Source organism: Giraffa tippelskirchi, chromosome 12 (genome assembly GCF_054371585.1).
Source record: "Giraffa tippelskirchi isolate mGirTip1 chromosome 12, T2T-mGirTip1v1.2.pri, whole genome shotgun sequence".
Classification (NCBI taxonomy): domain Eukaryota; kingdom Metazoa; phylum Chordata; class Mammalia; order Artiodactyla; family Giraffidae; genus Giraffa; species Giraffa tippelskirchi.
The window spans coordinates 3,347,837-3,374,661 of NC_137286.1; the positions used below are offsets into that span (position 1 = coordinate 3,347,837).

Sequence of the window (26,825 nt, forward strand, 5' to 3'; positions counted from 1 at the left end):
CCTGCTCTGCAACAAGAGAAGCCACCGCAATGAGAAAGCCCACGCAGTGCAATGAAGAGCAGTCCCAGCTCACCGCAACTAGAGAAAATCCCGCACAGCAATGAAGACCCAGCACGGCCAAACATAAATACAAGCATCATTGGGGAAGGCAGCCATGGCAAAGGCCATGGAGCCCCAATTGTGGCTGGAATCACACAGCGAGGAGGGGCTCAGCTGGTGGGGCAGCGTGTGCAGAGGTGTGGGAAGGCTCCAAGGGGGTGGTGTGTTGGGGGGGGTGCTCCAGGAAGAGGGTGACTGCTGATACAAAGAAGTGGGGGGGCTTCCCAGTGTAACCAAGTCTTGAGAGCCTGGATGTGTTAGGTCATGGGAAGGGACCCCCGAGCGTCTGAGTGATGAGAGAAAGCTAGAAGGTGAAACCTACTGGGTGTGCCTTGAACAATCAGCCTTGGGCCTGGACTGGAGACTGTCCAACCACTTAGGTGATGGGAAGAGGGTCACTGTGGTCTGCCATGGGGCTGCTTTTTCAGAATAGGGGGGTCACGCCTTGGGAAATGTCCTCAATACCAGGAATACTGAGTGGATTTGGTGTGACATGTCGGCTCCACCATCTCCATGAAGTTGCCCCTCGTTCCAGCTTACCCTACACATGGGAAAAATAGTCCTGAGAAATCCAGGGCACGACCATACTGGCAATCCCCGACTTTGGTCTGATGATCCTACCTTCAGTGATGGGGTTTATGAAGAGCAAACAGGCCCAGTCCTGACTCTCAAACATAGACGTGTTTGTTTGGTAAATATCTGTGTCCAAAATACTTAGTGTTTGGCACATGATTGGACTGCAAGGGGATCCAATCAGTCCATCCTAAAGGAGATCAGTCCTGGGTGTTCATTGGAAGGACTGATGTTGAAGCTGAAGCTCCAATACTTTGGCCACCGGATGCAAAGAGCTGACTCATTAGAAAAGACCCTGATGCTGGGAAAGATTGAGGGTAGGAGGAGAAGGGGACGACAGAGGATGAGATGGTAGGATGGCATCATTGACTCAATGGACATGAGTTTGGATAAACTCCAGGAGTTGGTGATGGACAGGGAGGCCTGGCATGCTGCAGTTCATGGGGTCACAAAGAGTCAGACACAACTGAGCGACTGAATTGAACTGAACTGAGGCACTCAGATAGCTGCTTACAAATTAGTCTCAGACCTTCACAGTTTACAAACACTTTAACTTACAGTTTCTAGTTTCTTTGTTAACTTTTATTTTGTAGATTTCTAAAGTGCATGCAGAAGTGGAGAGAGACAAGTAAGTGTTGACAAGCACACTCAGTAATCGGAGCCCTCACACACCGATGATGGGAATGTAAAGTCGTGCCATTTTGGAAAACAGTCTGGCGGTTCCTGGAAAAGTTAAACATAGAGTTACCATGTGATCCAGCAATTCCACTCCTAGGTATGTACCCAGGAGAAATGAAAACATATGTCCACAAAAACACATACAGTCCTCCCAGGGTGTCTGTCCCTCGGGGGCTTTGTTCCATGACCCCCGAGGACACCAAAATCTGAGGATGCTCCAGTCTTGTATAAACGGGGAAGTCAGCCCTCTGTGTCTTCAGGATATGTGTGCACACATTTTCGTAGCAGCATTATCAATCCTAAAGGAAATCAACCATGAATATTCATTGGAAGGGCTGCTGCTGAAGCTGAAGCTCCAGTACTTTGGCCACTTGATGCAAAGAGTAGACTCATGGGAAAAGATCTTGATGCTGGGAAAGACTGAAGGCAAAAGGAGAAGCGGGCAGTAGAGGATGAGATGGTTGGATAGCATCACCGACTCAATGGACATGAATCTGAGCAAACTTCAGGAGATAGTAAAGGACAGGAGAGCCTATAGTCCACGGAATCACAAAGAGTCAGACACAACTTAGCGACTGAACAACAATTATTCACAAAAGCCAAAAGGTGAAGACAAACCAAATGTCCATCAACTGATGAATGGAAAATAAATATTCCACTGCAATGGAAAATTATTGCCATAGAAAGGAATGAAGTACTGATTCACACTATAATACGAATGTACCTTGAAAACTATGCCAAGTGAAAGAAATCAGTCACAAAAGGCCACGTTTTTATTCCATGATCTCACTCATATGAAATGTCCAGGATAGGCAAATCCATAGAGACAGAACGTAGCTGCATGGTTGGCCAGGGACCTTGGGGAAGAGACACAGAGAGTGAAAATAGTAAAGTCAGTGAACTGTACACTTTCGAAAATTTTTGGCTGTGCAGGCTTTTCGTTGCGGTGCGGGGGCTTCTCTAGTTGGTGTGCTGGCTTAGTTGCTCCTCGGCTCGTGGGATCTTAGTTCTGCTGCCAGGGGTCAAACCCGCACCCCCTGCATTGGAAGGCAGATTCTTAACCCCTGGACTACCAGGGAAGCCCCAAACTGTACCTTTAAATGAATGAATTGTATAGTATATGAACATCTCAAGCTGTTACTGAAAAAATGTACAGGGAGTTTGGTCCCTCAAAAAATTAAACAATTACTATATGATCCAGCAATTCCACCTCTGGGTATATACTCAGAAATCAGTGTTCATAGCAGTGTCATTATATTAGCCAGAAGGTACAAACAACCCAAACACTCATCAGTGAACAGATGGATAAACAAAATGTGGCATATACACACAATGAAATATTATTTGGCCTTAAAAAGGAAGGATATTCTAGTACGTTATGACATGAATGAACCTTGAGGACAGTATGCTATGTGAAATAAACTAGACACAGAAGGACAAATTACTGTATGATTCCACTTATTTTTTAAAATTTTTTGCCTGTGTTGCACAGTTTGCAGGATGTTAGTTTCCCAACCGAATTGAACCCCAGGCCGCAACAGCGAAAGAGCTGAGTCGTAATCACTGGACTGGCAGGGAATTGCCATGTATGATTCCACTTCATATGAGATATCAAGAGGAGTCAAATTCATAGACACACAGTACAGGGGTGGTTGCCAGGGGCTGGGGGAGGGGGAGTTGGTATTTAATTCAGACAGAGTTTCAGCTGGGGATGATGAAAAAGTTCTAGAGATGGATGGTAGTGATTGGAGGCACAATGATGTAATTGTACTTGATCCCACTGACCCGTACACTTAGAAATGACTGGTGTTGTTGTTGTTCAGTTGCCCAGTCATGTCTGACTCTTTGTGACCCTATGGACTGCAGCACACCAGGCCTCCCTGTCCATCACCAACTCCCAGAGTTTACTCAAATTCATGTCCATCGAGTCAGTGATCCCATCCAGACATCTCATCCTCTGTCGTCCCCTTCTCCTCCTGCCCCCAATCCTTCCCAGCATCAGGGTCTTTTCCAATGAGTCAACTCTTCGCATGAGGTGGCCAAAGTATTGGAGTTTCAGCTTCAAAATCAGTCCTTCCAGTGAACACTCAGGACTGGTCTCCTTTAGGGTGGACTGGTTGGATCTCCTTGCAGTCCAGGGGACTCTCAAGAGTCTTCTCCAACACCACAGTTCAAAAGCGTCAATTCTTCGGTGCTCACCCTTCTTTATGGTCCAACTCTCACGTCCATTTAAAAGTGGTCAAAATGGGTGTGAACATGGCGCTGCGAGTGGTGCGGAGCATGCAGGCCGTGGTCGGCAGCCTGTGCGCCATCTCGGCACCCAGCGCACCCTGCTCGCTGCGGCCCTGGTTACTGCGGGCGGGTGCCGTCCGGGCGCCGCGCACCAGCCCTGCTCTGCTGTCGGCGCGGAAATTCACAGAAAAACATGAATGGGTAACAACAGAAAACGGTGTTGGAACAGTGGGAATCAGCAATTTTTCACAGGAGGCTTTGGGAGGTGTTGTTTACTGCAGTCTGCCCGAAGTTGGGACAAAGTTGAACAAACAAGAGGAGTTTGGTGCTTTGGAAAATGTGAAAGCTGCTAGTGAACTGTATTCTCCTCCTATCAGGAGAAGTAACTGAAATTAATAAAGCTCTAGCAGAAGAGCCAGGACTTGTCAACAAATCTTGTTATGAAGATGGTTGGCTGATCAAGATGACATTCAGAACTAGAAGAACTAATGAGTGAAGAAGCATATGAGAAATGCATAAAATCTATTGAGTGAAGATGGAACCCCTAAATAAACTACTTTGAAACAACTTCATCTAGCACAGTTGTCTTAAATTAGTGGTGGATAGATATTTAAAAAGCAACTTTGGCAAAAGAAACTACTTATGACAATGTTTCCTGAAGAAAATACCCCTTAACTTCCTAATGACTTCAGATAAACACTGTGCATCTTTTCCACAGCATCCTGTGATTTTTAGGCTAGGCTCCAGTTAAATATTCAGAATTCCTGAAATTATCTCTGGTAAAACTAATTACAAAAATTATGTAATTCAAGGATAACATGGTTATCTTAAACCTTATATGACATTGTAACTTGCTTACAGCTATCCTTGGATTTGGGTCAAAAGGATCTTCCCACTAGAAATAACTGCCCGTGGAGAAAAGTGTGTTAGTTGTATAGTGTCCAGCAAAGAATATTAGTCTCTTAATTTTGCAATATACTGTGTTTGCTGGTGCTATTTTTATACAGTGAAGCAACAGCCTTGCAGGAGAATAAACAATTTTATAATAAAATATTCAACTTCTTAATCATGTAAAAAAAAATGGTTAAAATGGTAACTGTTATGTTACATCTATTTTCTCACACAAAGCAGAGGGGACTGTTCTGTGAGCCACTCCATTCCCATCAGCCAGCTTCAACAATTATCGTTATGGATCTCCCTTGAGTTTGGAATCTTCTCTTTTATTTATAATTTTATTTATTTATTTATTTATGACTGCTCTGGGTCTTCATTAGGCTTTTCTCTAGTTGCAGCAAGCCAGGGCTACTGTTCAGTTGCATGGCGCTGGCTTCTCAGTGCAGTGGCTTTTTGTTTCAGAGCACGGCTCTAGGGCACGTGGGCTTCAGCAGTCGTGGTGCGTGGGTTTAGTTGCTCCTCGGCATGTGGGATCCTCCCAGATCAGGGATCAGACCCGTGCCTCCTGCGCTGGCAGGTGGATTCTTTACCACCGAGCCACCAGGGAAGCCCTGGAATCTTCTAAGTATCATTATTTATCCCTTTGATAGATGAGGCCACTGCAGCTCCAAGTGGTCCCGGGTAAGAAGGGGGCCATGAATGGGCCGTATCTGCCACTACTTGCTCCCCAGAGGGCTGTCCACAGACCCTTGATTTTTTCCCCACACCAGCTCTCCATTCAATGACCCCATTCAAAGTGTGTGATTGATGGTGCCCGATCCTCTCCCCCTATCTGGCCTCAGTTTACCCTGCATCCTCCCCCTTTCTTTGACGCGTGTCTCACAACTGTCCTCCAGTGAAAGTCTGAAGTCCATCTTCCCGCCTCTCCAGTGCCTGGTGGCCGTGAAGGTTAAGTTTGTCCACTGCCAGCCCAGTGCACCTGATATATATTTGTGGACTCAATGAGTAACTGGTGCACACAGCTGATATTTCCCCCTTTCCTGTGGGGATGGCAAATTGTTTAAACAATTGTATAATTTGGGAAGATATTCGTCCCTTTTCTAAGCCTTCAAGATCTTCTCAAACCTTTGAAAGTGTGATAACAGATTACTCTTCTATAGGAAGGAACATTCCAGGAAGCAGGGCTCTTTGTGACTCATGGTGTATTAATAGCACCATCAAAGTCTGAACAAAGATCCTGTGACGCTGCTTCGGCTCCGAGGAGCTGAGCATATTTTCTGCCAGGTGTATATGTCTGCTCAGAACATAATCACCTCCTTATGAAAGTACTTTAAAGCCTCGACACTTGATCAGTGAAAGGTCTAGAACTTTAAATGTGGCCCAAAATGCACTGTTGTTTTTTTAATTCCAAGGTAAAAAATAAAAAAAAACCTAACAAATCAGAGTGAAAAAATTGATGTCAGCACTCCACCTTTTAAAAAGTTGAATGGATAGGGAGTTCCCTGGGCATCCAGTGGTTAGGACTCCAGCAGTGCTCTCACTGCCGAGGGCTCCAGTTCAATCTCGGTTTGGAGAACTAAGATCCCACATCCCACAAGCAGTGAGGTGCGGCCAAAACCAAGTTGGACGGATGAAGCCAATAAAACATTTCACACTTGAACTCCATTCATTGTCCATGGAACCCCATGTGCCCATCACCGTTCCCATCCAGCCAAATGGTCAAGGCCAGTCCCGTCCACACTCCGTACAACCCGCTTCTGTCCCCCAGGCTTTCTGAAGCAGTTTCTGAATTTCACTGAGTCATTTCATCTGTAAGTATTTCATCTCTTCCTTAACATTTCTTTGTAATTCAAACAGACTCAAGGTATTTGGCGCTACAATTAAATGCACAATTAAAAAACAGACAGGGTGGGACGTTCCTGGTGGCTCGGTGGATAAGAATCCACCTGCTAATGCAGGGGATTTGGGTTTGATCCCTGGTCGGGGAGACTCCACATGCCACGGAGCAACTAAGCCCCGTGCGCCGTAAGCCTGTGCCCTGCACAGAGAGAACCACCGCAGAGAGAGCCCACGCACCAGGCAGTGGCCGCCCCACCCACCGCAGCTAGAGCAAAGCCTGCAGCAATGAGGACCCAGCGCAGCCAGAAATAAAATACATAATAAATAAAATTGAAAAAGTAAGACAGGATGTTCTGAATTTAACCTGAATTTAACACCATCCTGGAGGTCTCGGTTAGGGCAGTTAGTCAAGATGAAAAGTACCCTGACTGGACAGAAAAGAGTAAAAGTGATCTCGATTTGTTGATGACATGATCTTCTACATGGAAAACTGTAAGGAATACACGCACACACACACACACACAGTGGACTATTACTCAGCCATAAAAAAGAGTGAAATACTGCTCTTTGTGGTAATGTGGAATATTATGCTTAATGAAATAGGTCAGAAAAACAGAGACAAATACTATAGGATATCACTTATATGTGAAATCTAAAAAAATAATACTAATGAATGTATATACAAAACAGAAACAGATTCACAGGCATGTGAAACCAAATTAGTACTTACCAAAGGGCAGAGGGAAGGGGGAAAGATGAATTAGCAGTATGGGATTAACAGATAGAAACTACTATGTACAAAGTAGATAAGCAAGGAGGATTTACTGTGTAGCATAGGTAAGTAAACCAGTTATCTTGTAAATAACCTACGATGGCATATAATCCATAAAAATACTGAATCACTGTCACCAGAAATTAAATACCACATTGTAAATCAACTATATTTCCATTTTAACTAATTAGTGACTGTGCAACTAATATTATTTGTGGCATATTAATTTGGTAATTCCTTTCATCATTCATTGAAAAAAAAATACTTCTGAGCAGTTGTTGTGCTGTGCATATAACCACCATCCCCAACAGAAAGAAATGCAAAGAGGCAAAGTGGTGGTCTGAGGAGACTTTACACATAGCTGAGGAAAGAAGAGAAGTGAAAGGCAAGGGAGAAATTAAAAGTAAACACAACTGAATGCAGGGTTTCAGAGAATAGCAAGGAGAGATAAGAAAGCTTTCTTAAATGAACAATGCAAAGAAATAGAGGAAAACCATAGAATGGAGAAGACTAGAGATCTCGTCAAGAAAATTGGAGATATCAAGGGAACATTTCATGCAAGGATGGACACTATAAAGGACGGAAATGGTAAGGACTTAACAGAAGCAGAAGAGATTAAGAGGTAGCAATTATACACAGAATTATACCAAAAAAGAAAATAAAAATCTTAGTGATCCGGATAACCATGATGGTGTAGTCACTCACCTAGAGCTAGACATCCTGAAGTGTGAAGTCAAGTGGGTCTAAGAAGCATCTCTATGAACAAAGCTAGGGGAGGTGATGGAACTCCAGCTGAGCTATTTCAACTCCTAAAAGATGAAGCTGTTAAAGTGCTGCACTCAATATGTCAGCAACTCAGCAGTGGCCACAGGATTGGAAAAGGTCAGTTTTCACTCCAATCCCAAAGAAGGGCAATGCCAAACAAAGTTCAGACTACTGCACAATTGCACTCATTTCACATGCTAGCAAGGTAATGCTCAAAATCCTTCAAGTCAGGCTTCAGCAGTACATGATCTGAGAACTTCCAGATGTACAGCCTGGATTTAGAAAAGGCAGAGGAACCAGAGATCAAATTGCCAACATCCGCTGGATCATAGAAAAAGCAAAGCAATTCCAGAAAAAAATCTATTTGTTTCATTGACTGCACTAAAGCCTTTGACTGTGTGGATCACAACAAACTGTGAAAAATTCTTCAAGAGATGTGAACACCAGACAGACCACCTTATCTATCTCCTGAGAAACCTGTATGCAGGTCAAAAAGCAACAGGTATAACCGGACATGGAACAATGGACTGGTTCAAAATTGGGAAAGGAGTACGTCAAGCCTGTATATTGTCACCCTGCTTGCTTAACTTGTATGCAGAGTGCGTCATGTGAAATGCCAGGCTGGATGAATTACAAGCTGGAATCAAAATTTCCAGGAGAAATACCAACAACTTCAGATATGCAGATGATACCACTCTAAGGGCAGATAGTGAAGGACAGGGAAACCTGGCGTGTGCCGCACTCCATGTGGTCCGAAACAGCCAGACAGGACTTAGCGACTGAGCAACAAGCACGCGGGAGAGCTGAGGACTGAAAGTTCCTTGGCTCACAGGGTGACAGTCTAGTGAACCAGGTAGAAATCAACAGGCAGCTTCTCTACAGGCTGGTCTGGCCTGCTGTGGGTGGGCGTGCAGAGAAATGGCTCCTAACCAAGACTTTCAGATCAAGGAAGGCTTCCTGGAGGAGGTGCCAAACTAAGAGGAAGAGGATAAAAAGTCAGGGGTGGGGGCAAGGTGAGGGAAGCCTTTCCAGCAGAAGTCAGCTCTGACTTCTGCTTGAGAGGGAGGGAGGGGTCTCGGTAACTTTCCGCACCTGGAAGGAGACGTGGGGGCAGGCGCGGTTTTTAGGTCTGGATGCCGCCGGCAGGGAACGTGGGGTTACGGTTTGAGGGTCATCCCCGGCACGGGGGAGTCACTCAAGATTTTGCGGCAAAATTGTGTCCGCGAGTGGAGCAGGGATGGGGGCGACTAGCACAGCGGGTTCACAGGAGCTTCGCGAAGGGGCCGCCAGGTCGAACCGCCAGAGCGCGGGGGGCGCGGGCGGGTGGAGAGCCGCCGGATGCGTTGTCATGGAGATGCCTGTGACGTCACACCGGTCGGGCAGCAAGACCTTCCTTCTCGACCCGGTGGATAGTCACACTGTGAACAAAACGGACATGCCATTCAGAAGGTAGGCCCGCAGCGACTGTGCCCTGCGACGCCAGGTGCTCTGAATAAACAGCAGCCCAGCGCCAGCCTCACCTGAGCAACCTCACCCTGGCCCCCACTTGAGTAAACAACCCCCTCGGAGTCACCCCTTGGGAGCCAGGTCCTCGCTGCGCCTGGAGGCCGCACGGGGCGCGGCGGATCTCGGGCAGGTGGGCTCAGGTGTGCGGCCACGGGCGCCGCCAGCTGCTCCCGCCCCGCACGGGGCGCCTTTCCCCGCACCTGCCGCCCGCTCAAGGGGGCCATTAAAGCCGCCCGGGCCGCGTTAGGTCGCGGGTGGGCCTCTTGCAGCAAGAAAAGGCCCCAGCGGCCAGGAGGGGCCCGAGGCGGCAGAGCCCAGACCCTGCGTGGGCTCCCTGCCCCGTGGGGGAAGGACCACCAGCCCCGGGGAGGGGTGGGCCCTGCCTTGTAGGAGTGAAGAGAGCCTTCCCCTCGTGGTGGGGGCCCCTGACTCAGGGGCTGAAGAACCCCCGCAGCGAGGGTGGGCGGCTCCTCACCCTGCCCAGCCGGCACTTTGGGGGCATCTCTGGTGTGAGGATGGTTCCTCCTTCCCGGGACTTGGGTCCCTGCCTCGGAGAGAGCCCCCTTTCTTTCCCCCCTGAGGAGAAATATCTGTTGAAGTGAAGCGAAGTCAAAGTCGCTCAGGGTCCCCCTCTTTGCGACCCCGTGGACTATAGAGTCCATGGGATTCTCCAGGCCAGGATACCAGGTCTCCCACATCGCAGGCGGATTCTTTACCAACTGAGCCACAAGGGAAGCCCAAGAACACTGGAGTGGGTACCTTCTCCAGGGGATCTTCCTGACCCAGGAATTCACCCCGGGTCTCCTGCACCGCAGGCAGATTCTTTACCAACTGAGCTATGTTGTCCTCCACCAACTCCCCTGCCCAGGGCCGGTGAGGGCTGAGGTTCCGCCACCTCCTCCGGTGTGGAGTGAGGGGCTGAGAAGGGGCGCCTGCAGCTCCCCGCCAGGGTGGGGTGGCCTGGGCCAGCTCTGACCAGGTGAGAGTGGGAGGGTGACCTTGGGCTGACCCTGCTCCCTCCTGGGACCTCTAGCAGCCTGGAAATTCCCCTGCCCCAAGCCCACAGGAGAATTCTAAGACACCTAGGAATTTACCTGAAGCGGGAGACCCGGGTTCCATCCCGGAGCTGGGAAGGTCCAATGGAGGAGGCAATGGCAACCCACTCCAGTGTTCTTGCCTGGGAAGTCCCATGAATAGAGGAGCCTGGTGGGCTACAGTCCATGGGGTCACACAGACTGACATACAACAGCAACAAAATTAATGTCTGTGTGCCAAGTTGCACAGTATTTTTTCAAAATAAAATATTATTCTAACTTGTAGTTTCCCCTAGACAGACTGATTTATAATAAGAAAACCTCAGATGGTCTCTGGCTTTTCTGTGGGTTCCTTCAGCCTGAACGGGAATTCTTCTATTTTGGGTGCAGAGCTGGGTGACCTTGATGGATTCTGAGAGGAGCCTGGGAGCTCTGGAGAGGCCAATCTACACACACAAGGTACCATGAGATGTGGCCGCCTCTGAAACTGCTTCTCCCTTTACAGCTTGCTCAACATTGTCTTGAAGTTGAGTTGTAAGTTTTGATCTGTTTTTCAGATGGCGTTAAGGGACAGGAGATTGCAAAGTGAAAAAAAATTCACTGTCATTTTTAAAAACTTTATCTCAGTATAATTGTACCCAAAAGTGTCTGGTCAAAATAACACCACGTATGGTATGAAGGGGTTCATCTTACACTGAAGGGCTTCCCTGGTGGCCCAGTGGTAAAGAACCTGCCTGTCAGTGTGGGAGACACAGGTTCAATCACTGCTCTGGGAAGATTCCACAAGCTGCTAAACAACTGAGCCCCTGAGCCACAACTACTGAGCCCTTGCTCTAGAGTCCGGAAGCTGCAACTACCGAAGTCCGAATACCCTAGAACCCGTGCTTCACAAGAGAAGCCAGCTCAATGAGATCTCCGTGTACCGCAACTAGAGAGTAGCCCCTGCTTGCTGCAACTAGAGAAAAGCAGTTAACACTAGAGAAAAAAAACAGAAGAAACTTTCCCTGTATTTGTGCGTGAAAATACAGATCTTACTGTCCCCTGCCTCTTCCCAAGAACCTGACCGAAGATACTAGGCAGCACGTAATTCTTTGGCAGAACGTAATTCATTCTTCCTTTCTTTCTTTTATTTTAAGCCAGGGATCAAACCCATGCCTCCTGTAGTGGAAGCGAAGAGTCTTAACCACTGGACTGCCAGGGAAGTCCCAGAGGGTCCCAGGAGGTGCAGGGGGTAATGTTCAGCCTTCTGGTCTCCGTTAGGTTATTACACTTGAATAGTATTTCCTGAGCACCTGCTCTGGTGCAGGGGTGGGGTTGAGCTCGTGAAGGTGTCCTTGGAAGATCAACACACCCAGGATTATTTCTTGTCAGTGTGTGTGCGCGCAGGAGTTTGTCTTCAGAAATTTGACCTTCAAAGACTTCTTGCTCTGTCAGGTTCCCAGTCCAGGAAAGGTGCTCAGATATTCGAAACTTGACCCAGATCTTGGTTTCACATGGGCAGAGATGTAAAGACCTAGCCTCCTGTGAAACGACAGACCATTTCCATGCTGCCTTGGAAACCACCACTGGGGGAAGAGGAGCTTGGGAAATCTTTCAGGGCAAATTGTAGTGCAAGGAAAAGATGCCTGTTTTGAACTGTTGGTTAGTTTTTGAATATTGTTAAGGGAGAGCTTTTTGAGTGTGTTTTTCCTTTAAAGCAGAAATGGAAAACTGAGTAAAGCATGGAGGCCAAGTTAGAGAGAGATGCCCTGTTCTGCATCCCAGACCCCTTCGTCCCCAGCGTGCCTCCTCCGTGGGGCCCTGTGGAGGCTGGGGGCGAGGAGGGTCACGATGTTCTCTCTCCTTCCTGGCGGATCTTGAGAGTAGACTTGCTGAGCTCCTCTTTGGCCAAAGACCGCTTTGCCTCTCTGTTCTCTTCTTCAGACCAGCGTCGCCCCCTCCTAGCTCCTCTGCCCTCAGAAGCCGGCCCTCTGGAATTCGCCTCCAGCTTCTCTCTGCAGCCTCTGCTCCTGGGGGCTCCCGGACTCCAGGTAGGAACCTCCACAGGGGGCTCTAGTTCGGAGGCTGGCCCGTCCCCCAGGGCGCTCCTCCCGGCAGTAGGGGGCTGGGGCAGGTCCAAGCAGGGAGGAGGAGGGAGCCAAGCTCACCTGGGCTGCAGAGAGGAGGCCACCCCAGGCTCTGGGGCTTTGGACTGTTTGGGGAAGGCCCCTATCTTTTCCCTCTTTCTGCCGAGTTAACAGGCATTTAAAAAATTATGTGTGTGCTGGGGCTTCTTTGCTGTGCGTGGGTTTTCTCTAGTTTTGCTGAACAGGGGCTACTCCTGAGTTGTGGCCCGTGGGCACTCATTGCAGTGGGTGTCTTGTTGTGAAGCATGGGCCCTGGGGCACGGGCTTTAGTCCTTACGGCATGACAGCGTAGTAGTTGCTCCGAGACATGTGGGATCTTATTTCCCACGTGTCCCCCTCACTGGCTTTCAGATTCTTAACCACTGGACCACAAGGAGGCCAGCAGCAGGTATTTTCTGTAAAACTAAGTACAGTTGATTTATGGGCTTCGCAGGTGGTGCTAGTGGTAAAGAACCCTCCTGCCAGTGCAGGAGACATAAGAGATGTGGGTTCCATCCCTGGGTTGGGAAGAGCCCCTGGAGGAGGGCATGTCACCCCACTCCAGTATTCTTGCCTGGAGAATCCCATGGACAGAGGAGCCTGGCAGGCTACAGTCAGGTCGCAGAGAGTCAGACATGACTGAAGCGACTTAGCATGCGTGCATATCTTCTATTTCTTGGGGGTTCGCAGTCCCTTTGCTGGATCTACAGGTTGGGAAACCTGTTGTCAGCCCTAGAACTTTTGCAAAAGTGGTATAATTTTGCGACCCTGTGAATCAAACTCTTTGGTATAATTATTCTCCAGTTTGTGGGTGGTCTGCTCGGCGGCTCTATGGTGGGGCTCCTGCAAGAGGACCCATGCCACACGCTGTGTATCCCAGCGCTGCCGCAGCCGGAGCCCCTGTCCCCGCGGCAGGCCACTGCCGACCTGTGCCTCCCAGACACTCAAAGGCAGGTCTGGCTCAGTCTCTTGTGGGGTCACTGCTCCTTTCCCTGGGTCCTGGTGCGCACAAGGGTTTTGCTTGGGGCCTCTAAGCATCTCTGGTGGCTATGATGTTTGATCCTAAACATGATTTTGCCCCTCCTACCATCTTGAAAAACATCTACTTGTGCTTAATTGACTGTGCCAAAGCCTTTGACTGTGTGGATCACAGCAAACTGTGGAAAATTCTTCAAGAGATGGGAATACCAGACTACCTTACCTGCCTCCTGAGAAACCTGTATGTAGATCAAGAAGAAACAGTTAGAACTGGACATGGAACAACGGACTGGTTCCAAATTGGGAAAGGAGCACGTCAAGGCTGTATGTTGTCACCGTGCTTATTTAACTTATATGCAGAGTCAGTTCAGTTCAGTTCAGTCACTCAGTCGTGTCTGACTCTTTGCGACCCCATGAATTGCAGCACGCCAGGCCTCCCTGTCCATCACCAACTCCCGGAGTCTACCCAAACCCATGCCCATCAAGTCAGTGACGCCATCCAGCCATCTCATCCTCTATCGTCCCCTTCTCCTCCTGTCCCCAATCCTTCCCAGCATTAGGGTCTTTTCCAATGAGTCAACTCATTGCATGAGGTGGCCAAAGTATTGGAGTTTCAGCTTCAACATCAGTCCTTCCAATGAACACCCAGGGCCGATCTCCTTTAGGATGGACTGGTTGGATCTTCTTGCAGTCCAAGGGACTCTCAAGAGTATTCTCCAACACCACAGTTCAAAAGCATCAATTATTTGGCCCTCAGCTTTCTTCATCATCCAACTCTCACATCCATACATGACTACTGGAAAAACCATAGCCTTGACTAGACTGACCTTTGTTGGCAAAGTAATGTCTCTGCTTTTAAATATGCTGTCTAGGTTGGTCATAACTTTCCTTCCAAGGAGTAAGCGTCTTTTAATTTCATGGCTGCAATCACCATCTGCAGTGATTTTGGAGCCCCAAAAAATAAAGTCGGACACTGTTTCCACTGTTTCCCCATCTATTTCCCATGAAGTGATGGGACCAGATGCCGTGATCTTAGTTTTCTGAATGTTGAGCTTTAAGCCAACTTTTTCACTCTCCTCTTTCACTTTCATCAAGAGACTAGTTCTTCACTTTCTGCCATAAGGGTGGTGTCATCTGTATATCTGAGGTTATTGATATTTCTCCCGGCAATCTTGATTCCAGCTTGTGCTTCCTCCAGCCCAGCGTTTCTCATGATGTACTCTGCATATAAGTTAAATAAGCAAGGTGACAATATACAGCCTTGACGTACTCCTTTTCCTATTTGGAACCAGTCTGTTGTTCCATGTCCCGTTCTAACTGTTGCTTCCTGACCTGCATATAGGTTTCTTAAGAGGCAGGTCAGGTGGTCTGGTATGCCCATCTCTTTCAGAATTTTCCACAGTTTATTGCGATCCACACAGTCAAAGGCTTTGGCATGGTCAATAAAGCAGAAATAAATGTTTTTCTGAAACTCTCTTGCTTTCTCGATGATCCAGAGGATGTTGGCAATTTGATCTCTGGTTCCTCTGCCTTTTCTAAAACCAGCTTGAACATCTGGAAGTTCATGGTTCACATATTACTGAAGCCTGGCTTGGAGAATTTTGAGCATTACTCTGCTAGCGTGTGAGATGAGTGCAATTGTGTGGTAGTCCGAGCATTCTTTGGCATTGCCTTTCTTTGGGATTGGAATGAAGACTGACCTTTTCCAGTCCTGTGGCCACTGCTGAGTTTTCCAAATTTGCTGGCATGTTGAGTGCAGCACTTTCACAGCATCATCTTTGAGGATTTGAAGTAGCTCAACTGGAATTCCATCACCTCCACTAGCTTTGTTTGTAGTGATGCTTTCTAAGGCCCACTGGACTTCACATTCTAGGATGTCTGGCTCTAGGTGAGTGATCACATCACCATGATTATCTGGGTCATGAAGATATTTTTTGTACAGTTCTTCTGTGTATTCTTGCCACCTCTTCTTAATATCTTCTGCTTCTGTTAGGTACATACCATTTCTGCCCTTTATTGAGCCCATCTTTGCATGAAATGTTCCATTGGTATCTCTAATTTCCTTGAAGAGATTTCTAGTCTTTCCCATTCTGTCATTTTTCTCTATTTCTTTGCACTGATTGCTGAGGAAGGCTTTCTTATCTCTCCTTGCTATTCTTTGGAACTCTGCATTCAAATGGAAATATATATATATATATATATATGCAGAGTACATCATCATGTGAAATGCCAGGCTGGATGAAACACAAGCTGGAAACAAGATTTCCAAGAGAAATATCAACAACCTTAGATATGCAGATGATACCACTCTAATGACAGAAAGTGAAGAAGAGCTAAAGAGCCTCTTTATGAGGGTGAAAGAGGAGAGTGAAAAAGCCAGCTTGAAACTCAACATTCAGAAAACTAAGATCATGGCATCCGGTCCCATCACTTCATGGCAAATATAAGGGGAAAAAGTGGAAGCAGTGACAAATTTTAGTCTCTTGGGCTCACAAGTCACTGCAGATGGTGGCTGCAGCCATGAAATTAAAAGACGCTTGCTCCTTGGAAGAAAAGCTATGACTAGCCTAGACAGCGTATTAAAAAGCAGAGACATTACTTTGCCAACAAAGGTCCGTCTAGTCAAGGCTATGGTTTTTCCAGTGGTCATGTATGGATGCGAGAGTAGAACTATAAAGAAAGCTGAGCACCGAAGAATCGATGCTTTTGAACTGTGGTGTTGGAGAAGACTCTTGAGGGTCCCCTGATCTGCAAGATCAAACCAGTCCATCCTAAAAGAAATCAGTCCTGAATATTCATTGGAAGGACGGATACTGAAGCTGAAACTCCAATACTTTGGCCACCTGATTCGAAGAACTGACTCATTGGAAAAGACCCTGATGCTGGGAAAGATTGAAGGCGGGAGGAGAAGGGGATGACAGAGGATGAGATGGTTGGATGGCATCACCAATGTGATGGACATGAGTTTGAGCAAGCTCTGGGGAGAGGGTGATGGACAGGGAAGCCTAGTGTGCTGCAGTCCATGGGGTTGCAAAGAGGACACGACTGAACAACAACAATATTTGTTACATTCAGAACTCCTCATTATCCCTCCCTCTTCCCCTTTGGTAACCATGGTAACCATAGTTTGTTTTCTGTGTCTTCTGAGTCTATGGGTCTGTTTCCGTTTTGTATCTGAGTTCGGGAGATGCCACTGTATTTTTTTATTGGCCTGCGGTGTGGCTCCTGCGATCTTGGTTCCCCAACCAAGGATCGAACCTGGGCCCCGGCAGTGCTGGTGCCAAGTCCTAACCATTGGACTGCCAGGGATTCCAAGGAGCAGCTCGGTCCTCTAGGCGTCTGAAGTCCTGCAGCCGGGTTGGTAGCAGACCTGGGTTTTGGGCCCAGGAAGTCTGGTCCCAGGCCCAGCAGCTCTTCAGCTTCCAGGAGAATCTTTCTGGTTTCTGGCTTAGGGGTCCGGGAAGATGGTGGAGCCCCTTTAGGTTCAGTGGAGTGATGTGTGTGATTTACCCCGGGAACCCTCACTGAGCACTGGCCAGCACTCTGCTCCGGGCCAGGCTTGGCGGACACAGCTGTGGACACGGCAGCAAAAAGCCCGGGCGAGTGTGAGCTGGTTGAAGGGACTGCAGACCCTGGAGACAGACAAGGAGGGTACAGAGGATGTTAGTTAGAGATGAGGACCAGGGAGCCAAGTGCAGCCTGTGTGTGAGAGAGAGAACTGGCAGTGAAGGTGGGGAAGATTAACACACCGGAGATGAGGTGTCTCTATCCAGAACTGATGCTTTCGAACTGTGGTGCTGGAGAAGACTCTCGAGAGTCCCTTGAAAGCAAGGAGATCACACCAGTCAATCCTGAGGAAATCAACCCTGAATATTCACTGGAAAGACTGATGCTGAAACTGAAGTTCCAGTACTTTGGCCACCTGATGAGAGCTGACTCACTGGAAAAAAACCTTGATGCTGGGAAAGATTGAGGGCAGAGAGAGAAGGGGCTGGAGGATGAGATGGTTAGACAGCATCACCAACTCAACGGACATGAGTTTGAGCAAAGTCTGGGGGATAGTGGAGGACAGAGGAGCCTGGTGTGCTGCCATCCAAGGAGTCGGACAGGACTTAGCACCTGAACAACATAGAAGATGGTGAAGGACGGGGAGCCTGGCGGACTGCAGTCCATGGGGTCGCAAAAAGCAACAGTACTGAGCGACTGAACAACAAAAGACAGGATGGAAGGGAGGGGCCGGCCAGGTGGGGGTCGAGGGAGGCTGAGCCCGGGGGTGGGAGGGGCCGGGTGGGCGCTGCAGGAGAGCCGGGGGGAGGGCTTGGGCTTTCTCTGTAGCAGGGCGTTGCTCTGGGCTGAGGACTGGGCAGGGCTAGGTGAGGGTGGGGGTAGGGATGGTGGTGAGGGGGTCGGAGGGGCTTGGGGGGCGTGCATAGGCCAGTGAGGAGACACAGAGGAGAATGACTGGGTCAGGGAAGTGGGGGCAGTGGCTGAATTCTGGGCTCGTGGGAAGCAGGATCAGTGGGGTTGGTCACTGAGTGCGGCTTGGGAGAAAGGGGTCGTCATATGGTGGGCAGATTGTTGTAGCTTCACCGAGCTGAGAGGACCCCAGTGGAGCCATTCTGGGGAAAGATCAGCTATTTGATCTTGGCCGAGTCAATTTGGAAGAACCAATTAGGGACCCTAGAGCAGGCTGGGCGGTGGGGCCTGGCGGTGTGGTGCTGGCGATGGTCGGTGCGGGGAGTGGCCTGTGGGTGCGGCCTGTGTGTGAGCACAGGGGTGTGTGTGTGCGTGGGTGTGTGTGTGCATGTATGCGTGTACAGACACAGGTGTGTGTCGCGGGCAGATGCCGGGTGGGCAGGGACACTCAGGGTGAGAGCTTCATGGGCGGGACTTGCATTGTGTGGCTCTCGGGACAGAGGGTCACTTCTAACTCTTCGTCAGGAAGTGTCTGGAGAGAAAGCCCTTGAACAGCTCCCGGAGGGGGGCCCTCCTGAGTTGTCAGCTGGGTTAGGTTGTGGTTTCTCGGCAGAGGCCCGGAACTGTCGGACTGTCGGGGCGGGAAGGGGGAGGGGTGGCTGCAGAGAGGCCCCAGGGGAGGAGCTGCTGGTCGGCGGCTGTGATGGGCCTGGGATCCTGCGGCAGAGTCCCCTTCTGGACCGAGCAGAGAGGGTCGGGGTGCGGACTGGGGCTGGGGCCTCCCCGAGGCCCACTTTGACCTTGATTCAGAAGAAGGGTCCAGAAGGAGTGGCCAGGAAGGACTGCAGGGTTTGTGTAACCCGGTGGCTTCAATAATAATAGGTTTGGTTTCAAAGAATTCTCCAGTAGATCTGCATGATAAGGACGTTTTAATGTAACCTGTGCCGGAGGGAGAGGGAGGAGGGGAGAGTCCTGGGGCGTTAGGACTTTGTGTCTCTGCTCTGCTGGAGAAGCTGCTGGGCTAGGGAGTGGGGGGCTGGCCCTGAGACCTTGGGGTCCTGGACCTCCCCCCAGGACATCCCCCTGGTGACATATAGTGTGTGTGTAGGGGAACGGAGCCCGGCCACTAGGGCCAGCTGCTATCCAAGGCTAAAGAGTGGGAGGATTATTCCAACCATTCTGGGGAGTGGGCAGAGATTTCCAGGAATTGGGCCACCACCCACTTTTTGGTCTTTGTTCGTGGCCTGGGGATGGTCGCGGCATTTCTGGGTGTGTCATCTAGCTTGAGCAGGCACTGAGCATCAAGGTCTAGTGGAAGCTGGATTGCCTGCCATCTTGATTCTGCCTGATTCCGATCAGTTATGTTATGCCCTCGGGCAACGTCACCCTTTCAACGATTGTGCTCTGCCCCTCCCTCCTGCTTCACCTTGGCCTGGAGAGCGGGCGTGCCCAGTCGTGTCCTACTCTTTCTGACCCCATGGACTGTAATCCACCAGGCCCCTCTGTCCATGAGATTCTCCAGACAAGAATACTGGAGTGGGTTACCATGTCCTCCTCCAGGGAGTCTTCCCAACCCAGGGATCAAACTCACATCTCTTATGTCTCCTGCGTTGGCATTCGGGATCTTTACCCCTAGTGCCACCTGGGAAGCCCATCGAGAGTCCTAAGTAACTCACAGGGTGTATTCTTTTGGAAATCAAAATTAATTTGGGTTGGTCTTGTTACAGGGACATGGGAGTCAACTGAAGTTCCAGCCAAAGTTAGAACAAAATAAATGATGTAGTCTTTATTACAACCCAAGTATAGATGCTGGGAAAGATTGAAGGCAGGAGGAGAAGGGGACGACAGAGGATGAGATGGTTGGATGGCATCACTGACTCAATGGACATGAGTTTGAGCAAGCTCTGGGAGTTGGTGATGGACAGGGAAGCCTGGCGTGCTGCAGTCCATGGGGTCGCAGAGAGTCGGACACGGATGAACTGACTGACTGAAGTACAGGAGAAAATCTCAATACTCTTGAGAGCCCCTGGGAAGCTAGCAGATGAAACCACTTAATCCTGAAGGCAATCAACCCTGAATATTCACTGAAAGGACTGATGCTGAAGCTGAGGCTCCAATACTTTGGCCACCTGATGCGAATAGCTGACTCATTGGAAAAGACCCTGATGCTGGGAAAGATTGAGGGCAGGTGGAAAAGAAGGCAGCAAAGGGTGAGCTGGTTGGATGGCATCACCGACTCGATGGGCATGAGTTTGAGTAAGCTCTGAGAGACGGTGAAGGACGGAGAAGCTGGGCCTGATGCAGTCCATGGGGTCTCAAAGAGCTGGACGCAACTGAATGACAACAACAAATATAGAATTAAATGAGCCCGTGCTGATGTGAATCAATGATTGAACAAATCAATTGTTGTTGCTCAGTCGTGTCCAACTCTTTGCGACCCCACGGACGGCAGCACGCAGAACTGCCCTGTCCTTCACCATTGCCCGCAGTTTGCTCAAACTCACGTCCATTGAGTGGGTGATGAACAAATCAACGAACAAATCAACAGGTGGGAGAAAAACCACCCCAGCCAAGAAATTTAGACAGCTGCTTCCCTCCGAGGGTGTCGGCCTAACCCTCCGCAAGTGAGTGGGGTGCTGCACAGAGGGATGTCTTTCCAAAGAGGGCAGGGTGGAGGGGGAGGGGAGACCAGGTCCCTGTCTGGTGGGGAAGCTGCCAGGCACGGCCTCAGCCCAGCGATGGGACACGCCAGGGTGACCGCGCCTCCTGTGACACCCTCGACAGGAGAAGTCGCCTCACCTCTGGTGGTCCTCCCACTCGCGGGACCCCGCGTGTGCCTGGGAGAGCAGGGGCAGATCCCAGCTGAGGGACAGCCCCCCAGGACGGTCAGGGTCATCATCGGCAGGGGCGTCCGAGACACTCACGGCCAAGAGGAGCCTCGGGAGACATGAACTAAATGTGATGAGGCATGGGTGCTCTGCCCCCTCCCTCCTGGGACAGAAAAATGACTTTTGGGGAAAATTAATGATATCCGAATTTAAGGACTTGATACGAAAAAGCAAAAAAAAAAGATTTTTGGATTTTACCATGAGCTTTTCTAGCCTTTAAAATGCGAAGGGAGGGACTTCCCTGGTAGCACAGAGGTTAGGAAACTGCCTGCCAGGGCAGGGGTTCCATCCCTGGTCTGGGAGGATTCTACGTGCTGGGGTGGGGGTGAGGGAGGCAGCTGAGCCCATGTGTTGCAGCTACTGAAGCCTGTGCACCCTAGAGCCCGAGCTCCGTAACGCGAAGCCGCCGCAGCGAGAAGCCCACGCGTGACAAGAAGGAGTAGCCCCTGCTTGTCGCAACTAGAGAAAGCCCTCGGGTAGCAACGAAGAAGACCAAGCACAGCCAAAGAGAAATAATTAAAAAAAAAAAAATGAGGGGCTTCCCTGCCTTTACTTCTGTTGCAGGGGGGCCCAGTTCAAGCCCTGGTTGGGGAACCAAGATCCTGCAAGCCATGTGGCATGGCCAAAACATAATAAAAATAAATTTAAGTAAGCATCTTTAAAAAAATAAATGCTAATGCATATGGTGCTTTAGGGTCTGATTGTAGCTTTTCCTGTTTCTGCCTCAGAACTGGTGTTCCAGGGAGTCCAGTGTGGAGACCCCTGAGTCGACCACGCGTGGTGCGCTGGGTGGTGGGTGGCACGTGTTTGTAACGGACGTGTTTCCTGCAGGGCCTAGGGCGCCGGCCCCCTGGATCCTGGAGGGAAGCAAGTGACATGAAACAGCACGGAGGTGCGTGGTCTCTCCTCCCAGTAAGTCGCGCCGTGATCTGTCTCGTCTTGTTTTTAGTGGACGTTTTCTCTGCTCCTCTTGGGCTGCATGGTTTTAAAAAAATTGTCAAATGTTTTTGACGACCTAGTGCTTCTCGGGGAGCGGGCGGGGGGAGTGCTGTCTGGGTTTGTCACCTTGGGCGAGTCCGTCCACGATCTGGGCTTATTTTTCTCATCTGTTAAAAACAAACCAAAGTGGGGAGGACACGGGAGCTGGATGCGTGACCCCCTCCCTGCTCCAACTTAGAACTTTCAGTGTCAAGGGCGTGTGACTTCGCCCGTGAGCTTCTACAAGCCTAGGTGTCTGGGTGCGAAGGGACTTTCCCCGAACCAAGGCACTGCTTGTGCGCGGCCCTCCCAGGCCAACGGCTGCCTGTGGGTTTCCTTTTACTTAAAAAATTTTTTGAAAACTCCCTAGATTTGTTTTGCTGAGCTATCACTCACAGTCACAGTCACCATTTGGGCAAAGAGTTCTGACTTGTGACAACTGCGTCCGCCCAGTGGAGACCAATGGCTCCACGGCTGCAGAAAGTTCCCTCCACGCCTCTGTGGTCAGCCCACCCCCACCCCTTGCAACCACTGACCTGTGCCTTGTCCCCGATGCTCTGCAGTTAAGGGAAAGGTCCACCCCCGGCCCCCGAGCCATGGATGGTCTGCGGAACGGCCACCGCAGCTGCATCCGGGCCGCGTTTACGGCCAGCACCAGGGCCGGCTTCCAGAAGAGGCAGAGAAACAGGCTTCATCGCCTCAAGGTACCCCTCCCCTCTTGGCGGGGCGGGGACGAGGTGGGGAGGGTGGAGGGGGCTGGAGGCCAGGGCGGACTTGGACCCTGGAGAGGGCAGGAGCCTGAGAGAACAGGAGCCCTTGCCAGGACCCGACCCCTTTCTTGGAATTAGTCTTCTCTGAGGTTCTTGGTGTTGCTTCTCAGGTCATTTCTCTCTCCCCCTCAACTAGCGATGTTTCAATTCCTGTCCTTTGAGAGTCTGTCTTTTGATGAAGAACAAGAGTTGCTTTTCCCCAGTAGCCTGGAGTTAGGGGGGAAGGTTCTGGAATATGGGATGCTAGCCCTGGGTTCTTCCCAGGGACCCTGAGCAAGGCCTGGCTCCTGTGTGGGCCTCGGCTTCTGCGTCTGCAAAGGGAGGGTTTGGGGTGGATGACCTAGAACCTTCCACCATCTTCTGGCTTTGGGTCCAGCACACATGCCCGGGGCTGTGTAGACTAGGGGATCCTTCCCGGTGTGATGGTGGGCGGTTGAACCTGGCTCCCGAGCCCGTCTCCTGGCCACGTTCCTGGTTCTGCTTTCCCCTCGTGAGTGGCCCAGGTTTGCATCTTAAGTCCTATAAACACTCCTGAAGGGGTCCCTGCCTGTGCTCAGCTTCCTGGGAGAGGGCTCTCCTTGTCACCACCCATCACGGGCCACCATCCACGAGTGTGGGCAGGGCAGGACCGCTGCCGGGGCAGCGAGCCTCTGGATCCTTGCCTTTGAACTCGAATCTGCTCTCCGCCCTCCTTCATAGAGAGAATGAGCCAAACTCCTTGTTCTTCTAGGCCAATCACAAGAAGAATCACCTGGACTTTGTTGAAGGCATCTGGAGAGAGGTATGTCCCTGAACGAGGGAGCCAGCAGCAGCTCCTGAATCTGGGGACGGGGTGGGGGGGACCCCCTCAAGTCCAAGTTTCCAGAGTCCAGGCCGAGGGCAACCTTGCAGGCAGACCTTCCTCAGGAGGGCGGCCGCAGGCCTGCTGCTAGAACTCTGCCCTGCCCAGTGGTGTGGCTATATTTTAGAAAAAGCTTCACTATGACATTTACGCTGATTGTTTGTTCCTCTTTCCAATTTTTTAAGTAAGAAAAAATGGCTTAATATAGTTTGCCTGGAAGATAGATTGACGAGACCATGGGTTTGCAATTAGTCAATCTCAAAATGAATCTCAGTCAAATTAAATTCACTCTCAGGGATCACGCAGGTGTAGTAGGTAACCCTGGCCTCCCGGTGGTTTAAGACGCCAGGTGCCCCTGGATAACAGGGCGGGCGTGCTGCTAAATCCTTCTACCCAAAACCAGTCACTGGAGGGCCTGGCCAGACGTTTCTTGGTTTGCAAGGAAAGATTCTGTGGGCTTATTGCAACGTGAGGCCCTCACCTGCACCTCGACCCCACACCCAGGGTGGGCTCTGGGCCTCGGGGCCTCTCGGGGACACTCACTGCTCTGCTGGGGGTGGGGTCACAAGAGCGAGTGTCTGCTTTGTGAATTCCAGCAATTCTGACCAGTTTCTGGATCTGAAATGGTTATGGTTGCTGGTAGATTACCGTGTTGGTGTTCATTTTCTCCTTCTGGAATAAATGAATGTCAGCTGTCCAGAGAGGAAGTGAGCTTTCTCGGGAGTTGTCACCACCCAAGGGAAAGGGCCCCAGGGGGGTCCCCTGCTGACTCGGGCCTGGGGTCCCTCTGTGCGTCCTGTGACGGAGGCCGCAGGTCAGCTGGGAGGGAGGTGCTCACAGGTTGAGTCGTGCAGATCAACCTGCTGGTTTGCGGATTCTCACGGCTGGAGCCCGTCTGGAAGGGCCTCCGCGCAGCACAGGTCGTCCCTGGTCGTGGGCACCTGGGCTTTCCAGCCAGAGCCCCGGGGCAGGAGTGAAAGAGTGAGAAACAGGAACTTTGGTCCCTAGGTGGTGCGAGGAGGGTCCTGAAAGCTCCGCCGCCCCCGTTGGCAGTGCTGGTAGAAGTGGGAGGGGGGCGCTTGGCAGCCCTGGGGTGTCGCCTGCCCCTGAGGTGCCCATGGCCAGCCTTCGAGAACCACCCGGGGCACCTTGGAAACAGTGGATGTTTTACAGACTCATTTCCACCTCCTCCGGCTCCTTGGATGGCCCTGTGTGTCAGGGGCCCGGGGCGGCCTGAGCGAGGCCCTCACCGGGGTCAGAGCAGGAAAATGAGCTCAGACTGAGGGGGTGCGCAGGGGTGCCAGCGCTGGAAGCGGGGCTTTAAACGATGGGGCTCAGGCTGAGACCCCCACAGTGGGGGCACCCTCGGGCTTTTAGGAGGCTCTGGGATATTTTTCAAATGCATTAAAAAATACTTATTTATGTGGCTGCCCTGGGTCTTAGTTGCGGCATGTGGATCTTTAGTGGTGGCATCGTGAACGCTTATGTGGCACACGGGATCTAGCTCCCCGACCAGGGATTGAACCTGGGCCCCCTGCATTGGGAGCACGGAGTCTTAGCCACTGGACCACCTGGGAAGTCCTTATCAAACGCGTTTAAAAAATAATTTCAAACATGTTTTTGCCTGTGCTGGGTCTTCGTTGCCACACACATGGTCTCTCCAGGTGTGGAGAGTGGGGGTGACTCTGGTTGTGGTGCACGGGCGTCTCACTGCAGTGGTTTCTCCTGTTGCAGAGCCTGGGCCCAAGGGCACAGGGGCTTCTGCCCTAGTTTTGCTGCTCCTCGACATGTGGATCTTCCCGGACCAGGGATCAAACCCACGTCTCTTGCCTTGGCAATCGGATTCTTGACCACTGAGCCCCCAGGGAAACCCTTATCAAAGGCATTTTTTTTTTTTATCAAAGGCATTTTTGAAGATTCATTTGCAGGGCAGATTGTGCAAAATTTGCCAAGGTCCATGACGGAAGAAATTGTTTATGCTTGTAAGGTGTGTGTTCTGTGTGATTCCCCTGCTCGCTGGCTCAGAAACCCTTCTATCGTCAGCTTTTAGATCCTTACAACGCTGACTGGGAAGACGCCCGTGGTCACGCCTCCTGTCATTTCAACCGCTGCTCCCCGGGTGCTGCAAACTGTGACAGGCCTCTGCACATGCTCAAGTCCAGAGGTCCAGGGGATGTGAGCTTAGAAGACTCCCTCTCAGCGAACCTTCCAGTCCTGGTCCTGACGGCCACCGGCTGGGCCCCTGCAGCCCTGGAGGCCAGTGACGTGGACATGCAACCAGCGGAGGCCGGCGGCCTGGAGGCACGGGGGTGGATGGCCCGGCTGCCTGGACCCCCAGAGCCTGCGGAGATGATGGAGGAGGACCGGGGGTCCCCCGAGGCTGGCAGACACCAGGGCAGGGCCAGAGGGTCACGGCCGCCCCCCAGGCTCGGGACCGAGAGGGACAGGGGGCCCAAGCTCGCCCTCTTCAAGAGAAAACTGGAGCTTTTACTTGCAGAGCCGGAGAAGAGTAAGCGAAAGAAGCAGTATGTGGCCTAGAGCAGGTGAGCGGGGCGACAGGCGACCAGGGCCTCGGAGGTGAGGACGACATTGACGAGCATAAAAAAAGAGCTTCCATGAAGCACGTGGCTCCTTTTGTGTCTTCTTGTAAGGTTCAAACAACAGAAACTTCAGTTTCGGGAGCTGATGGTCTGCGATGCGGGTGTGAGTTGTTTAAGTTGTAAATATGCAGGTGTGAGTCGTTTATGTTGAAAATAATGCCTCTGGCCCCCACCACTGCGCCGAGAGGGTTTCCAGCTCAGGAAAGGCCCCACCTCCCCTGCCTGAGTTGCAGATAATTCCCTTACTTTTAGTAAATATGAATGTATTTTTCAACCTTGACTCGGAGGCTGGGGCCTGCGGCCCTCTGACCTCTGTCCTGGCTGTGGCTCTGTTTCCCCCAGAGCTCTTCATGCACGGCTGCTTCCGGGAGGGCTCAGCTCCCGGGGTGGCTGACACCGGCTGGAACACGGGGGCGTTCAGTGCGGTGGAGGCAAGGCCGCAGAAGGGATCCTCCCAGCAGCCCCGGGGCCATCCCTGGCCTAGGATGCCTCCCTCTGCTCCGTGCCGTCCGCTTCTCCAGTCGCGTCTCCCCTCGGGGACGGGGTCTGCTGAGCGTGGTGTCCTGTGATCATGGCCCCGGTGGGGTGACACCCGAGAGAACGGGTGTGGAGGTTCTTTCGTTTTTCTCATGGAGCCTTTTAAGACCTTCCTGGCAAGGAGGATCGGAGCCCCCTTTGCTGTGTTTGCTGCCCAGGAGCACACGGTCCCAATAAAGGGGAGTCCACCGAGGTGAGGTGCAAGGTCTCGTCCCTCCTGGCCAGGGGGGCCCCCGCAGCTCCTCCAGGGCACTGGGTGGGCAGGGGTGCCCAGGAGGTGCTGTACGCCCTCCCCCAGGTCCCCTCTGGACCCCCTTTCT

The 26,825-nt window shown here is 51.0% G+C and overlaps 1 protein-coding gene, 2 long non-coding RNA genes and 1 pseudogene across 5 annotated transcripts; 2 read left to right on the forward strand and 2 right to left on the reverse strand.

The window, feature by feature from the left end:
- Window positions 1–1,232: 1,232 nt before the first annotated feature.
- On the reverse strand, window positions 1,233–9,270 carry LOC145529104 (uncharacterized). Its single transcript, XR_014070916.1, has 2 exons — window positions 8,945–9,270; window positions 1,233–1,395 (listed from the first exon to the last, which is right to left on the reverse strand). It is a non-coding gene; the product is annotated as an uncharacterized LOC145529104 (long non-coding RNA).
- On the forward strand, window positions 3,607–4,115 carry LOC145529102 (glycine cleavage system H protein, mitochondrial pseudogene; annotated as a pseudogene).
- Window positions 9,264–25,988, forward strand: LOC145529101 (uncharacterized). 3 transcript variants are annotated; one of them, XM_081548797.1, is made up of 8 exons: window positions 9,264–9,301; window positions 10,783–10,926; window positions 11,529–11,594; window positions 12,093–12,422; window positions 21,611–21,691; window positions 22,321–22,461; window positions 23,258–23,308; window positions 25,412–25,988. In XM_081548797.1, exons 4-8 carry the CDS (start codon window positions 12,114–12,116, stop codon window positions 25,904–25,906), a joined length of 1,077 nt encoding a protein of 358 aa, XP_081404923.1. In that variant the 5' UTR covers window positions 9,264–9,301; window positions 10,783–10,926; window positions 11,529–11,594; window positions 12,093–12,113; the 3' UTR covers window positions 25,907–25,988. The 3 variants fall into 3 exon arrangements, with proteins under 3 accessions (XP_081404923.1, XP_081404925.1, XP_081404924.1); XM_081548799.1 differs by lacking the exons at window positions 11,529–11,594; window positions 12,093–12,422 and having other exon boundaries at window positions 9,264–9,488; window positions 10,783–10,851; XM_081548798.1 differs by lacking the exons at window positions 11,529–11,594; window positions 12,093–12,422 and having other exon boundaries at window positions 10,783–10,851.
- LOC145529105 (uncharacterized) lies at window positions 19,655–22,442 on the reverse strand. Its single transcript, XR_014070917.1, has 4 exons — window positions 22,294–22,442; window positions 21,845–21,885; window positions 20,187–21,754; window positions 19,655–19,830 (listed from the first exon to the last, which is right to left on the reverse strand). It is a non-coding gene; the product is annotated as an uncharacterized LOC145529105 (long non-coding RNA).
- Window positions 25,989–26,825: the final 837 nt, after the last annotated feature.

Excerpts from the sequence above, each read along its gene's own strand:
- LOC145529101 (XM_081548797.1), top strand. The coding sequence starts at position 12,114 with ATGGAGGCCAAGTTAGAGAGAGATGCCCTGTTCTGCATCCCAGACCCC. Across the intron at positions 12,423-21,610 it reads TGGGGGCTCCCGGACTCCAG|GGCCTAGGGCGCCGGCCCCC; the intron begins GTAGGAACCTCC and ends TGTTTCCTGCAG. Across the intron at positions 21,692-22,320 it reads GTGCGTGGTCTCTCCTCCCA|TTAAGGGAAAGGTCCACCCC; the intron begins GTAAGTCGCGCC and ends GATGCTCTGCAG.